The 16,008-nt window shown below is 38.4% G+C and overlaps 1 protein-coding gene across 2 annotated transcripts in view; it reads left to right on the top strand.

Annotated features, from left to right (window-relative positions):
• LOC131155312 (uncharacterized) overlaps positions 1-16,008 on the top strand; it is a 62,227-nt gene that overhangs the window by 28,905 nt on the left and 17,314 nt on the right. For both annotated transcript variants that reach the window (XM_058108349.1, XM_058108350.1), the window contains 2 exons: positions 5,402-5,434; positions 10,050-10,120. In XM_058108349.1, coding sequence (XP_057964332.1) covers positions 5,402-5,434; positions 10,050-10,120 — 104 coding nt within the window. The remainder of the gene's footprint in view (positions 1-5,401; positions 5,435-10,049; positions 10,121-16,008) is intronic.

Genomic DNA, 16,008 nt, shown 5'->3' with positions numbered 1-16,008 from the left:
CTGGGTTCCTGTTCCTGTTCCACGAACCAGAATATTCCATGTTCTAGGTAACACTGATTTCTAATTTTTTGAATTGGATCCAAATAAAGAGAGATCTATCAGGGGAGGGATTTCAAACTTATTATTCTGTTCACAAGCCCTTGTATGATTCTTTCTAAAGTTTTATCAAAGTGGTTTTGGGGAATATGGTGAGCACTGGTTTTATTAAAGACAGGCAAATTTTAGATGCTTTGTTTGGTGCTTAATGAGGTGGCAGAGGATGTGAGATTTTTGGGAGGGAGGAGGGGGGGGGGGCATGAGGGGGCTAATCTAAGCTGGACTTTGAGAAGGCTTATGAAAGTGTTTTTTGAATAATGTAATGTGTTGGAAAGGCTTTGGGGATGTGTATAGGAAGTGGATTAGAGGTTGTTTAAGTTCGATAAATAATTTTGTTTTTGTCAATGGTCAGCCTTGAGAGTGTTTCAGGATTTTTCTCAAGGGTGCAGGCAAGGGATACGCCATCTCTGTTTTGTTTACTCTGGTGGCGGATGTCTTAAGTAGGATGATATTGCAGGCACAGGGCTTGAGGGTGGTCAGGTTTTATCTCTTGGCAAGGAGGTGGAGGTGTCTCATCTCGATTTTGCCAATGATACTGTGCTGTTTCTCGAGGACAAGTGTGAAACGTGGAAACCGCCTCTTGCAAATATGTAAGGTAAGGCTGCGTACTATAGACCCATTGTGGTCTGCCCCTTCCCCGGACCCTGCATACATGGGAGCTTTGTGCACCGGGCTGCCCTTTTTTTTTTTTTTTAAATTTTTATTAGGGGGTTAAAAATAAACTTATCCAAGAGTGGGGTGGAAGGCATTAATGTGGGTGGCAGGGATTTAGAGGGGTTTAAGGCCCTGGTGGTTTGTGCTACATTTGAGTGGCCACCCTCATGTCTCGGCCTTCCCACTTGAGACAACTTTAAGTCTGCACCTTTTGGGACCTTATGATTGAGAGGTTCAGTGGGAGAGTGGACAGGTGGAGAAAATGTCCTTTAGGGGGCCATACCGCCCTCCTTAGTGCTGCCCTCTCAAATGTCCCTGTTTACTTATCGTCTCTTTTTAGAGGGCCCAAGAGCGTTGAGTTTGGGAGAGAGAGATGGATCACCGTGTTGGCTGGGAGATTGTTAGTAGACCTAAACTGAAGGGGAGCTGGGGCTTGGTAATTTGATTTCCAAAAACATCCCTCTGATTGGAAAATGGTTTGGAGTTTTCCCTTGAAGGTTAATTCCTTGTGGCACAAAGTGATTAAAAGTACGTATATGGTTCATGGAATGGGCAGAATTCTAGAGAAGTGTTATTGTTTCTCATGCTAGCCTTGGAAGTTTGCATCCTAGATTTTTGTCTTTTTTACCCCCTCACCCAATTTAAGGAGGGTAGTGGCAATAGGGTATGGTTTTGGTAGGGTGCTTGGTTGGGTGTGGGTTCATTGTAGTTGTGGTGCCTTGCCTGTTTAAACTTTCTACCCTTTAGAATGCACCTATTAGCGCCTTTCCTTTAGGCTGGGCATTGGGGTGGGCCGCCGGGGGGGGGGAGGAAGTTGAGGTTGTTCTGTTTCTTGGGGTTTCCATTTGCTTATAAACCTCAATGAAATTGCTTACTACTTTAGTTTATGACCTGGATCATTTTATTCCATTCTACAGTGAAGATGATAGGGCTTGGGAGGGCGATTTACCAGGTCTCCTTTCCCCCAAATCTTTCGTTCTTCACCTCCTTAAATCTCTTTCCCCTTTTGTTCCCTTGGAACTGCAGCATTTGGAAGGCGAAAATTCCTTTCGAGATTCAGCCTTTCATATATACTTTGATTCTGAACATGAGTAACATGCATGGTTTTTTACACGCTAGAAGGCTCTACTAGGCCCTCAACCCAGATATGTGCTTTTGTGCTGCAAGTCCAATGAAACTATTCCTCACCTCTTCTTTTATAGGTCACATGGATTGAGAGGAATGTGAGAACCTTCAAGGATCACATAATTTTTTGTCTGGTGTGGGATAGTGCAGTGTTCTTAGCTTCTTTTTGGGTCCATTCCTCTGGGTTTTTTCGGTTTTTGTCGTCATCTGATCTTCTTAGAGATTGAAAGGCAGTGTTGTTGTAATTTTCTGGTTGTTTCCTCTTGCTCTTTGGAGGATGCCTTATTCTCCTCCCGTTGTACATAATTGGTTTGCAGTTAAAAATAATTTTTTCTTTCGCAAAACTTATTTAGGGCCATGGATGTAATCTCATATATTGTCGGGATATCGGTTGACTTGAGTGTGGGCGTGCAACATTGATTGTGCAGATTTATATATTTTTTCTATTAAGAATTCATCGAGGGAAAATAATATGCTGAGCGTAAGTGTCTTCTCGAATAAGAAAATTGCAATGTAAAATAAAAAGAAAAGTAAATTACATAAAAATAGCTCGGTAATCATGCCAGAGGTTAAAAAACCAGCCCTCATAAAGCATCGAGTAGAAAAACCCTAAAGAGAAGCCAAAAACCAGATCCTGTCCCAAAGTGAAGACAAGCAAACTCCTACTGTTAAAAATTCATGCATTCCTCTCCAAACAAATACTTATAGAACAGCAAAAATGACACGTCTTCCCACTCTATTCCCATCCTTACTCCTCCCCAAACCTTTGAAAGAAATAAGCATGAATCGTTTCACTGATTCTGGATAAACCTTACTTTCTTCGAACAAACCAAACAATCTAGTCCACAATTCCCAAGCAACAAATGCAATGAGAGATGAGAAGCAGTTTTTGAAATCTCATAGCATGAAATATGAACATACAAGAGATATTGGCTCTATGCCTCATTGAGGCTCCTGCTTTGCAAAAGATTTTGGTGATAACTCTATTAACCATTGCCAACCATATAATTGCCTTACTCTTAAAAGGGAACTCATGCTTTCCAAACAATATATTGATAAAAAATATTTCAAGAGAACTTCCATGAGGGCTGAGACATCTAAAACTGATGCTTGAATGGCCCATTTATTAGGAGGATGATGAACATCCAGCAGAGAAGCAAGGACGAAGGCTCCTCAGCCTCCTGGTCATTAAGATTCATTTGAGAATGGAGATCTTGAGAGACAAACAACCATTAACATGCAAGAAGAGATAGAGGCATTGTGAACTATGGGAAGGTTCAAGGGTCAAGGGTAAGACTCAAAAACCTATAAAATAGAAAGAATATTCCACAAAAATTCTGTATGCTTAGATATTAATTTTTGAAATTTGAATGAGACACCACGACCCTGTCACTCCCTACAACAATCCCTTCCACAAAACCTTTATCCGTAAACCTTGTATCGATTTGCGTAGCTACATAAAATGACCATTTTTGGCTCAAACAAATATGGGGACAGTGAATCTCCCTTCCTAACTCCTCTCAAAGCCCTAAATCATGGCTTAGGTTATGCATCTGGGAAGATTGAGAAAGAAGCACTAGAAAAATGGTCCCTCATCAAAGACCTCCAACTATCAGCACAATCTTTAACTAAAAACTTGCCCAAAAAACTCTTACCAATACCGTACCCTTATCCTTCCTCCTATGAATATCTTCCGCCACCTCATTAGACACCAAGGTAACATTCAGGATTTGCCTACCGCCCCACAAAATTACCTTGAGTGTGTGGAAAAAATATCACTTAAAACTGCACTCAACTTTTCAGCCAAAACTGACACTAGTCACTAAATTTTTTGTTTTTATAGTAAAAGTATAATTTCATTAATAGAATAAGAATATACATCCAGGAGAATAAGACATCTCCTTAATGTAGTCTGGAAAATCCAGATAAAAAACACAAATAAATAACCTGAAAACTAAAAAACAAGAAAGAAGATGATTTTCTTGAAAAAAAGAGATAATAGAACAATTCTTTTTAGACACCAAAGTGATAAAAGTAGAATTAATTCTTTTACTAGCAACCACATTCAGATAGAATTCTTGAAAAATCTGCAACAAGTTTACCCTTCCCGTGTCCCAGAAATCCTTTAAGCGATTTTAAAACAATCTGAATGAGGATCCTTGTCCCTATCTATCCCAAATCTAGCCCCTTCAGCTGCCCCTCAAGAGGCTTCTTTAACCCAGACACCTGGTTAGATATGAGCTGACGCTAAATCATCCTTTGAATGAGTAATAACCAACAAGACTCCAATTCTCATATCAAATTCTGCCTATTCTGAAAAATATAGTTCTTTTTTTTTGTTGAACGTGCTTAACAATTTTTGGTTCATCAAATTTTTGTAAGTTTACTTCTACAATTTGTTTTGTTACTTGAGTCTATTAATTTAATTTCATTGACCGCTGAATTTTGCTCCTAATGTAGTTATGTTATCTTTAAGTGGTATTAGATATCATTTTATAATCCTAAAATAAATGGATATGTAAGAAGTGAAGTCTTTTGGTCAGGAAAAAGTTTCAATCTAGATAAGAATAATCATGAATATGTTCATGTATTCATGGTGGACTTGCATTATTATTGCATATTTACAAAGTACGAGAATAAATATTTAAAGAGTCTGTTTGATATCATTTTGAAAATATTATTGCTATTATTATTTTGAAAAAGAATAAGTGAAATAGATGTCAAAACATGTTTGTTGGGGATTTTTGAAATGTATTTTTCAAAATTTTCTTAAAGCAGGTCATTTTTCAGGAAACAATAAAATGTTGTTTTCTGAGCTTTATTTAAGAAAACAACTTTTATATTCATATATACCATGCTCTAGGAAATGTCTTTGCTTTTGGAATCCTGAAGTGTCAGTGTCTGATAACTCTGCCCAACCATCATAATTCTCTTCTATCTCTCTAAAGTCATCGCCTGCTTGCCGCTCTGTATTAATAATTTTTTTTAAAAAATTTCTTGGTGAACCATATCCATTGCCCACCAACAGCCATGTCCTTGAGTTGTTTTTGGTTGTTGGACCAATATATTCTTTAATATGAATGTAGTTGATGATTGTTCGAGCATAGTTGGCAAAATGTGTAATTGATAATTTTACATGAATGATGCTTATATTTCTTTTTAAATCAAAATTACCATAATATTTATCATCTAAAAGGAAAAACAAACCTAAATAATTTTTATATTGATTAATTAACATATCCCTGCTGTGTCGTATTCTCATTTTATTTGAATTGTAGTGTAACTGTGTTAGTATCCTGTCATATCTGCGTCTTGTGTTGGTATTGGTGCTTTCAAGGCCATGTTCATTGGATGATTGTGTGCACACATACACACACACGCACTTGAATGGCCAATGGGTTCATTGGTTGATTTTGGTTAGGTGTTCAGGAGTTGAGGAATTTGATGTACTTTTATGATTTAACAGTTTTAGTGTACGTTTATGATTCCACTCTTACCCTAATTCTGTCTCTTTCAAAACTCACAGGATGAATTTGAGTCTTTATGTCTTGAAACACAGGTATGCCTTGTATTCTTGTTGTTTTTTTATATTGTGATGTTGTTCTTCCAAGTTGGGTACAAAGTTTCATGCATTAAACTCTTTTTATGTTCTTGTCTCCTTCATCAGGAAGATGTGAATCCATTTTTTATTACAAATTAGAGGGAAGACTTATATACTGATAGTTATGAGATTAAAATAATTGGCAGAGCTAAATGTGGCATTCCTGCTGAACAGAAGCATAGATTTTCCTTTGTGTTTGTGGGACATGGCACTCACTGTAGAATTCTATGCATTATCTGGTAGTTGTTGCTTCCTTCTTATTTTTATCTGCAGAAGTTGGAGTCTTGGACATAGCGTCTACAACACTAAATGTGGAATTAGAGGACAACAATGAAAGTTTCCTTTATCCTTTATGCCCATTATTTGAGCGGGTACTCAAAAATATATGCTAAAAAATAAGGGGGAGAGAGGAGGGATCTACTGTGATGTCTAAGTGTGTGGATGGGAACATAATTTTGATAATTTTATTTTCAAATGAATTGTCATTACCTTGTTACAAATATAGTTACGCTGTACAATGAACGCATTTTTGTCTTTTATATTATTTTTAGGGTTTTCCAAAGGACATGTTCTTTCATTTATGTGTCCAAACCTTGAATCCAGATCTTATGTGGGAGACCAACCAGATCTTAAGAGGCTTATGCACACATGGACACTCAGCTTTCAATGCATATTGGATGAGCTCATACTTGGATGTATGTGCGAAATGGATTTTTTCTGAAAGGCATATTTTGGGATTCAACTGTCATTTAGAGGTTTTGGAAGGATTAGATATGGTATTGTGGGGGTGCGGTTTGTTTGCTGTTTTGTGGGGATTTTATTGGAGAGGAACGGTCATAATTTCACGGGGAAGAAGATGTCTTGCTGTATGCTCTGGGATAGGATTTAGTATGTGGCCTCAATTGGCTTTTGTAGCTGGTTGTTTTAAAGGGCTGTCTTTCTCAGATTTTCAGCATGATTGGATGGCAGTACTTCTTTGATGTTTTTATTATTTCTGGCTTTTTCTCTTATAGGAGGGATTCATGTGCTCCATTTTTTACATTCTTTCCCTTCAATAAACTCTTCTTTTTCATATTGTCGGAGTATAATACTCGTGGGAGTGCAAAGAATGTCTTTCAGTAGCATAGTTGTAGAACTCTAGTAGAATTGTGATGGAACTCTGCGCACATTTGGGGCTGTTGGAGTGTTCTGTAAAGTAGGTGATGTTTTTCAGCATGACTTACGTGATATTTAGCATCTCATTCTGTCATTTAAGAAGATGGATTGTTGTCCTCACTATTCTGTTGATAAGTTGGCTATGTGCTTATTTTTCCAATCATTTTGCTTTAGTGTGCATGAGCTAGTTCCCTAGTGTGCTGGAAAGGTGAAGAGATATCTATATTTGTGGGCATTAGTGACAGTAGTGTTGCTCAGGTCCTGGAGGAAACATAGTTTGTCTGGATGGTGGCACAAGGAAAGTGAAGAAAGAGTAGTGGGAATTAGTAAACTTGTTGTCCTGTGAAATATGATGCAGTGATTTAAGGAGGTATTTTCTCAATTAGTTGCTGTTAGTTCTTTTCAGTGTTTTGAAAGGCGTTTTTGAGGCGCGCCTCAGTGCGTTTTGGGACAAAAATATTTCAAGGCGTATGTGTAAAGGCGTAAATCCAAGAAAGTGTTTGCCTCAGCCAACAAAGCATACGCCTCAGCCAAAAAACCACGCTTTTTTATGCCTCATAAGCAAGGCGTATGCCTTCTGGTCTCCTGCGAGCTTCTTCTCCTCTGCTCTGTCGCCGAAGCTTGAGAAAGCCTTCGCTCTCTCTTCGAAGCCTGGATGATGCTCGATGAAGCCTCTGCTTTCTCTCGAAGCCTCTGCTCTCTCTTTCGAAGACTTGACGAAGCTTGGCAAACCCTCTGCTCTCTCTTTCGAAGCCTGGACAAAGCTTGACGAAGCCGACGAAACTCGGCGAACCCTTTGCTCTCTCTTTTGAAGCCTGGATGAAGCTCGACGAAGCCTCTACTCTCTCTCTCTCTCTCTCTCAGCCTCTACTCTCTCTCTCAGCTTCTGCTCTCTCTCTCAGCATCTGCTCTCTCTCGCTCTCAAAGCATCTGGTCTCTCTCTCTTTTGAAGTCTTACGTGTCTGAGTTCTTTATTCGTCTCTCACTTTTTTGTTTCATATTTTAATTGTTTAAATTAAATCTTGCCGCACCTGCCGAAATGTCTGAAGCTGATTTAAGGGGCAAAAAAAAGATTTTTCTTGTAAATAGTAAATACATAAAATGTTTTCTCCATTATTCTAACATTTTTCTCATTTTAATACTATATATATAATTATTTATTTATTAATTATTTTAAAGATTACAGTCCCAAAAGACTTACGCCTCAACGCCTTAAGGCTTACGCCTCGCCTCGCGGAGGGTAAAACGCCTCGCCTTACGCCTTCGTCTTTTAAAACACTGGTTCTTTTATTTATTGTTCTTGGTTTTTTTTTTTTTGGTTGTTTTTTTGTTGTTTTTCAGAATTATTTGTTTTCCTCTTAAGTTGTAATCTCATTTTTCTTCTTCATGAATACATTTTCTTTTATTATTAAAAAAAGGACCATGAGAGTGGTTTTTCTCTTACTTTATAATGAGCGAAAAGTTGTAAAATTGTGGACTGACACGATGATCAGGTTCTCCTCTTGCATCTCCTATTTGCTTTTGAAGCTCTCTTCCTCTTATCTTTCCTTTGTCTTGGCCATGAGATTTGATTGCCATTGTAGAGAGGAATCTCCATTGATCTATCTAGATGAAAGGTTACCTTTGACATAAGACTAGAAAAGGCGGGTAAGGGTGTCTCTGCCCGTTGCATTGTGAATTACTTAGTGCTTGAGTTCCACTCGCATTCAACTGGGGCTGTTTGTTTTGGTTATCTAGTAGAAGGTTTAGACGTTTTGATTACTTGGTGGTTATCAAATTGCCATGAAGTAGTCTGTTGAGATTGATATGCAGATGAGAGACCAAATTAGTTAAAAGAAGAAGCATTATGGTGCTGGGAAATGTAGATTGAGTAACAACTGCTCTGACAACAATGCTAGCTTTGAATTGGTCAGGGTGCTCATTTTTGTCTAATCAGGGGACTTCCTATGTAGCAACGATGAAGGATGTTGAGCTTCAAGAGGTTGGGACTTGTCAAACAACTCAGGGAAGTTAGGTGGCAAAGGATGCTGTTCATATAGGTGCTAATTTGCAGGTTTGATTGGCAGGGTCTGACGAGGCAGTTTCTAGAATGAGGTGATGATGCATCAGGTTTTTAGATGCGCAAAATATTTGAAAATTGTTAGAGCTTGATATATATTGTTGGCTCACAACCTGACGACTTAAATTTTTAGATAAGGTGGTAATCTAACATGGTATTAGAACTGGTTACCAGGAGGTCTTGGGTTCTAGTTTTGTTGCCCACGTTTATTGTGTAGTGTTTAAAAAATTATTATGTTCCCTATAATGAGTGTTATCCATTGTGTGTTTATCTCTCGACATGCTGTTGGGCTGCATGTACTGGGGAGTGTTAAAGCTTAATATACATTGTGCGTGAGTGTTAAAGCTTAATATACATTGTGCGTGAAGAAGATTCTAAAGAGCAATAATAATGGAGGTTTTACACCTTTGAAGAGCCAGTGTGATAGAGTGAGTGGTTTTGGGGATAAAGGGTTGAGAGCTGATGGAGATTAAGAGTTGGGATAATGTGTCTATGAGTAGACTGAGTTTGTCAATGGTTTTGGGTGTGATGGACTACTGTTGGAAGAATTGAATGTGCCGTATGGTGGTAATTTGAACTCTTCTTTTTGTGACGACTCCCTTGTGTCAAAGACTTTCAAGGTCAATTTAGAAGGGGTAACTTATTCTAAAGAAAACAATTTAGTTGCAGATAATGACCTGTTGAAGAGGGAACCGGTGAGTCGTCTCAAAGGAAATGGAATTTTACTGATTCCCATCTGTCTAGATGGTTAATGAGAAGAACAATGAAGTTGAAGACCTCTTGAACAGGATGGATTTGCATTTGATTGATCATAAAGAGCTAGATATAGGTTGAGTTGTCGGAAAAATTAAGAAGAAAATGGCCCAAAGAAGTTACAAAGCTTGAAGTGCTCCATAAATTATGACGGGAGGGTTTGAAGGAGGACTTGTTGAATAAGAAATTTACTTCTCTTTATTTTTCCCTTTTTTATTTTTTTATTTTTTTGTTTTTAATCTGGAGGGCACCCTTGTACTCCTTTTGGTTGTGTTTCATCTCTCTCTCTCTCTCTCTGTCAATAAACTTTGTTTTGTTATATGAAAGAAAATAAATTACTATAACCTTATGCTTGGGAAGGACTTGGGTTTGGATTTATGTGGTTTTGAAGATGTAATTCAAAATTGTGTTGCATTTTGTCCAAATCCACCGAAATCCAAATCCATGGCTCAAAATCTATGCTCCCAAACGCAGCGTAAAGGTATTCTTATAAATAGATATTGAATTATGTACAAATGGTTTCTTAGCTAGTTTGTTCGATCTTATGCTAAATCTGTATCTATGTTTGGACATAAATCATGTTGAAAATTTCCCCTTGATTCACAGGTGGGAACTATTCTTGATACTGTAGAGCAAATTGTTGAAGAACACAGTCTGGACCCTTTATCTTCGGATAAGTAGGTACCTTCTTATGTCAAATCTCATAATGATAATATGTATGGCCAAAATTTACTTTCATTCTGTTTAAGTTGTGAAGGATGGCTAAAAATGTTTTATGCAGCAACTAGAATAGCTTACTCTAATTGTCTCATATACTTAATGCATAAACAGTACAGTTGTAGTAATGAATAATTTAGTATGAATTTTTTATAGATTTTAATGCTTGTAAAGTTCTTTAATAAAGTGTTGGTGATTTTAATGAAGCATTAGATCTTTTAGATAGGATGGGCTTGACGTTGACAGTTTGTTGACATTAGGAAAGATTGGATCTTTCAATTCATTTGCTTATATTTCAATTCATTATTTTGTATAGTTAGCATATATTTAGTTTACATGTATATGGCTTGACAAATTATAGTTTACTTGTATAAGGCTAGAATCATGCTAGACCTTATTTGCTTTCCATGTGTAGCATTCTTGTAAAGTCTATATATAATATACACAACTCAAGGTCAATTCATTCGGCCATTCACAAAATATTTGACATGGTATCAGAGCCAGCCGATTGCTAGGTTTTTTTTCCCTTCAATTTTTTGTCTTCTTGGTTTCATGGTGGTTGTGGTTTTGTTTTCTCTTCTGGAATTATCTCTGTTCTTTCGGTACTACTGTGGTTGTGTGACTGTCGGCACAACAGGTTTCTAGGTTGCCAATTATTCCTCCAGTTTATGTCCTTATGATTCTTGGCAAGCAGACAACAGTTTTCTGTTGCTGTTTTTGACTTTCGGCAAGCAAGCACAACAAATTTCTGGTTTGCTACTTATTTCTCCAGTTTTTGTTGTTGTTTGTGATTCTCGGCAAGCAGACTTGTGACTTTCGGCAAGCAGGCACAACAGGTTTCTGGTTTGCCACTTATTTCTTTAGTTTCTGTAGCTGTTTTTGACTCTTGGCAAGCAGGATTTTGGTTCAAGATTTAATTTTTACTACACTTTTTTGGTTCAAGGTTTAATTTTTTAGTGCAGGGAGGTTGTTCTTGGTTTTTCTTCCTACCTGCGTTGTTTATTTTGGGCTTCTAGATTTTATGGTGGTTTTTCTTTCAGCACAGTCTGTATTTTTGGGCTTCTCGATTTTCTCCATTATTTAGCATGAACTTCGCACCTGTGTGTGCCAAGTTTACGGGCAACAATTATTCTACGTGGGCTTTTCAGTTTGAACTTTTCCTGAAGGGAAAAGATCTTTGGGGTCATATTGGTGGCATGGATTGTGCACCCAATCCTGATAAATCCAAGGAGTTCGTAGCTTGTCCTTCATGGGCTGTGCTTGATGCTCAAATTATGTCTTGGCTTCTTGGCTCGGTTGAGCCACATATTGTCCCCAACTTGCGACCCTATCGCATCGCTCAATCCATGTGGACTTATTTAAAAACAGTATATCATCAAGATAACGATTCCTATCGTTTTCAGTTAGAGTATGTGATTGCCATGTTTCAACATGACAATCATTCCATCCAAGACTATTTCTCGGGGTTTCTGACTCTTTGGAATGAATATTCTGATTTGGTTATTGCGGATGTTCCTGTGGCTTCTCTTCCCATTATTCAACGTCTTCAGAAACTAGTCATCATGATCAGTTTCTTATGAAACTCCGCCCTGAGTATGAATCTGTTTGCTCGTCTTTGCTAAATTGCTTTCTTGTTCCTTCTCTAGATGTTTGTTTTGGTGAGTTACTTCGTAAAGAACAACGGCTTAGTACTCAAGTTGCTTTGGCACAATCTCATGGTAGTTCTGGGGCTGTCCCTGTGGCTTATGCTGCACAATGACGAGGACCACCTACGCATTCTAGCACTTCGCAGTCTTTTTGCTGCATAGAATTTGGACATATCGCTGCTGATTGTTCCAAGAAATTATGCTCTTATTGCAAGAAGAAGGGTCACATTATCAAAGAATGTCGTATCCGCCCACAGAATCGTCAGGCCCAGGCATTCCAGACTTCTGTTAGTGTACTCCCCACAGTGACTTTTGCGGCCTTGGACTCTTCCTTAGGTGACTTCTCTGTTCCTGCACCTTTTCCAGCGAATTACTGCACACCCAAAATGGTGTAGTAGATGCTAATTTCAACATTATCAGCAATGGGGCTCCAAGGTAACAATTCTACTAATCTCTGGTATGTGGACTCGGGTGCCTCTAATCACATGACGAATAATCCCACTACCTTGTGTCATGTTCGGCCCTACGTTGGTCAATCTGCTATTCAGACTGCCAATGACAATTCTTTGCCAATAGCTGCAGTCAGAGATGCCTCTTCTGAGTTCACTAATGTGTTTCTTGCTCCTCAGCTTTCCAAGAATCTTATTTCTATTGGTCAATTAGTTGACAACAATGGTGTTGTTAATTTTTTTGGTAATGGTTGTGTTGTGCAGGACCAGGTAACTGGGGAGCCGATTGTGAAGGGGCCTAAAGTGGGGCGCTTGTTTCCACTACTTTTGCCTGTTCCAACACGTTCTATAGTTTCTTCTATTAAGTCTTTTGCTTGTAATAATGTTTTAGATCTTAGTATGGTGTGGCATCATCGTTTAGGCCATCCCAATACTCAGATCTTATCTCATGTATTGAACTTTGGTTTACTTGGTAATAAAGAACGTTCTTCTTTATCTCTTGAGTGTGCCTCTTGCAAACTTGGTAAAAGCAAAACTCTTCCCTTTCCTTTGCATGCTAGCAGAGTTTCTCAGTGTTTTGAGCTTATCCATAGTGATGTTTGGGGACCTTCCTTGGTTAGTTCACATGAAAAATTTAAATACTATGTGACTTTCATTGATGATCATAAAAGATTTACTTGGATCTACTTTCTTCGCTCTAAATCTGAGGTTTTTCGTACTTTCACTGAGTTTTTAGCGTATGTTGACAATCAATTTTCTGCTTCTATTAAGACATTATGCACAGATTCTGGTGGTGAATATGTGCCTACTGAGTTTCAGGCATTTTTGGCTTCTAAAGGCATTATTCATCAACGTTCATGTTCTGCTACTCTCCAACAGAACGGAGTAGTTGAATGGAAAAATCGTCATCTCCTAGATGTGGTCTGTACTATCTTGCTGGAATCCTCTGTTCCATCCTTGTTCTGGGTTGAGGCTCTTAAAACTGCTACTTGATTAATCGTTTACCTTCTCAAGTCCTACTTATGAAGTCTCCTCATTCCTGTTTATTTGCTAAGCAACCTAGTTACGATAACCTTCGTACCTTTGGTTGTGTATGTTTTGTTCATTTACCTCCTCATGAGCGACATAAATTATCTGCTCAATCTGTTCGATGTGCTTTCTTGGGATACAATGTGTGTCAAAAGGGATTTGTTTGCTATGATCCTACATTACATCGTACATGCATTTCTAGGAATGTTATTTTATTTGAAAATCAACATTTCTTTCCTGTGTCCTCTGTACCCTCCTCTCCTACAGTGATTCTCCCCTCCTTTGAGGAACAGTTCTTGGATCCTCATCCAGTCAGTTCTCGTTTTAGACCACGTATTGTGTATACGCAGCGCCCCCGCCCACAGTCTCTTCTGGTAGCTCATCCAATATCTGATCCTACCACGCTCCAAATTCAGTCAGTTGCAGCACCTCCAGAGCCTTTGGTACATTGCTCTTCTTGAGTGTATGTACCCCCAGACAGGTATCTATTTCCCTCTTCAAGTTTTGGTGACTATTTTGGCTTTTACTGCTGCATTGTCCAATTTAGATATTCCCACTTCCTACTCACACGCTGCCAAGCATGATTGTTGGAGACAAGCTATGTAGGAAGAAATTGCCGCTCTAGAGGCCAATCGCACCTGGGACATTGAGCCTTGTCCTCCCACCATTGTTCCTTTAGTTTGTAAATGGATTTACTCTGTCAAGGTTTGATTTGATGGAAGTCTGGATTGTTACAAAGCTCGGCTTGCTGCACTTGGGAATAATCAGGAAAATGGTGTCAATTATGAATAGACCTTTGCTCCTGTGGCTAAGATGACTACTGTTCGTACAATTCTGGCTATTGCTGCTTTTTGTGAGTGGCCACTACATCAGATGGACGTCAAGAATGCTTTTCTTCATGGGGATCTTAAAGAGTGTATTTATATGAAGCCACCCCCGGGATTGTTTCCCTCTCCAACTTGACATGTGTGTAAGCTTCGTCGTTCTCTTTATGGTCTTAAACAAGCCTCGAGGGCTTGGTTTGATAAATTCCGCACCACTTTATTACAATTTTCGTTCAAGCAGAGCAAGTATGACACTTTATTGTTTCTTCGGAAATCAGACATGGGTATTGTTGTTCTTTTGATTTATGTTGATGATATTGTGATTATTGGTTCCTATTTTGCTTTACTTGCTTAGCTCAAGACTCATCTCTCAAAGTCCTTTTATATGAAAGATCTTGAGGGTCTCACATATTTTCTTGGTCTTGAGGTGAATCGTAGTCCCTCAGGTATTTCACTCAATCAACATAAGTATGCTAGTGACTTGGTGGCCATAACTGGCCTTCAGAAGGGTACTTCTGTTGATACTCCCATGGAATTAAATGTCAAGCTTCGCAAAGAGGAGGGTGACTTACTTGCTGATCCCAATTTATACCGGAAGTTGGTGGGTAGTCTTGTCTATCTCACCATTACTAGACCAGACATTTCTTTTGCTGTACAGAAAGTCAGCTAGTTTCTTTAGACTCCTCGTCATCTTCATTTGGCTCCCTTCCGCAAGATCATACGCTATGTTCAGGGCACTTCTGCCTGTGGATTATTCTTCTCTACAGGCAATTCTACTCGCCTTGCTACTTATATTGATGCTGATTGGCTGGTTGTGCGGATACACGTCGCTTCATCACTGGTTGGTGTGTGTTCTTAGGTGATGCATTGATCTCTTGGAAAAGTAAGAAGCAAGACAGAGTTTCTAAGTCATCGACGGAATTTGAATACTGGGCGATATCTCTTGCTTGTTCTGAAATTATTTGGCTTCAAGGCTTGCTTGCTGAGCTAGATTTTTCTGAGACCGATCCTACACCTCTACATGCTGATAATACGAGTGCTATCTAAATCACAACCAATCCTCTCTATCATGAGCGCACGAAGCATATTGAAGTCGATTGTTACTCTATCCATGAAGCATTTGGAGCTCGTGTTATCGCTCTTCCGCACATTTCCACTGGATTACAAATTGCAGATATCTTCACCAAGGCTCTCACTCGTCATCGACATTGCTTCCTAAGTAGCAAATTGATGCTTGTTGATCAACCCACATCAATTTGAGGGGGGCTGTCAACGGAACAGCAAACAACAAAGCAAAATATTTCTTTCCATACTTCAGTCCACATTTATTTCCTTATATTTCAATTCATTATTTTGTATAGTTAGCAACTTTGCATATATTTAGTTTACATGTATAGGGCTTGACAGATTATAGTTTACTTGTATAGGGCTAGAATCATGCTAGACCTTATTTACTTTCCATGTGTAGCATTCTTGTAAAGTCTATATATAATATATAGAACTCAAGGCCAGTTCATTCGACTTTTCACAAAATATTTGACAGAATATATCCTAGAATATCTCCTAAGAATATTTATATAATTATAGAAATTTCTCCTATAATCAAGGAGAGTTGACTGGATAAATTTGGAAACTTTCCAACACTTCCCCTCAAGCTGGTTTGAAGATGTCTTCCATAGCTAGTTTGTCGATCAAATTTTCAAATTACTTCTTTCGTAGTCCATTTGTAAGTATATCTGCTACTTGTTCAATAGTAGAGATATAGGGTAAACAAATCAGTCCACCGTCCAGCTTCTCCTTTATAAAATGCTTGTTGACCTCAACATGTTTTGTTCTATCATGAAGTAGTGGATTGTGAGCAATGGCTATGGCAGATTTTTTATTGCAATACAGTCTCATA

The sequence above is a fragment of the Malania oleifera genome, chromosome 5 (genome assembly GCF_029873635.1).
Source record: "Malania oleifera isolate guangnan ecotype guangnan chromosome 5, ASM2987363v1, whole genome shotgun sequence".
NCBI lineage: Eukaryota > Viridiplantae > Streptophyta > Magnoliopsida > Santalales > Ximeniaceae > Malania > Malania oleifera.
This window is presented reverse-complemented; position numbering and strand designations above follow the sequence as displayed.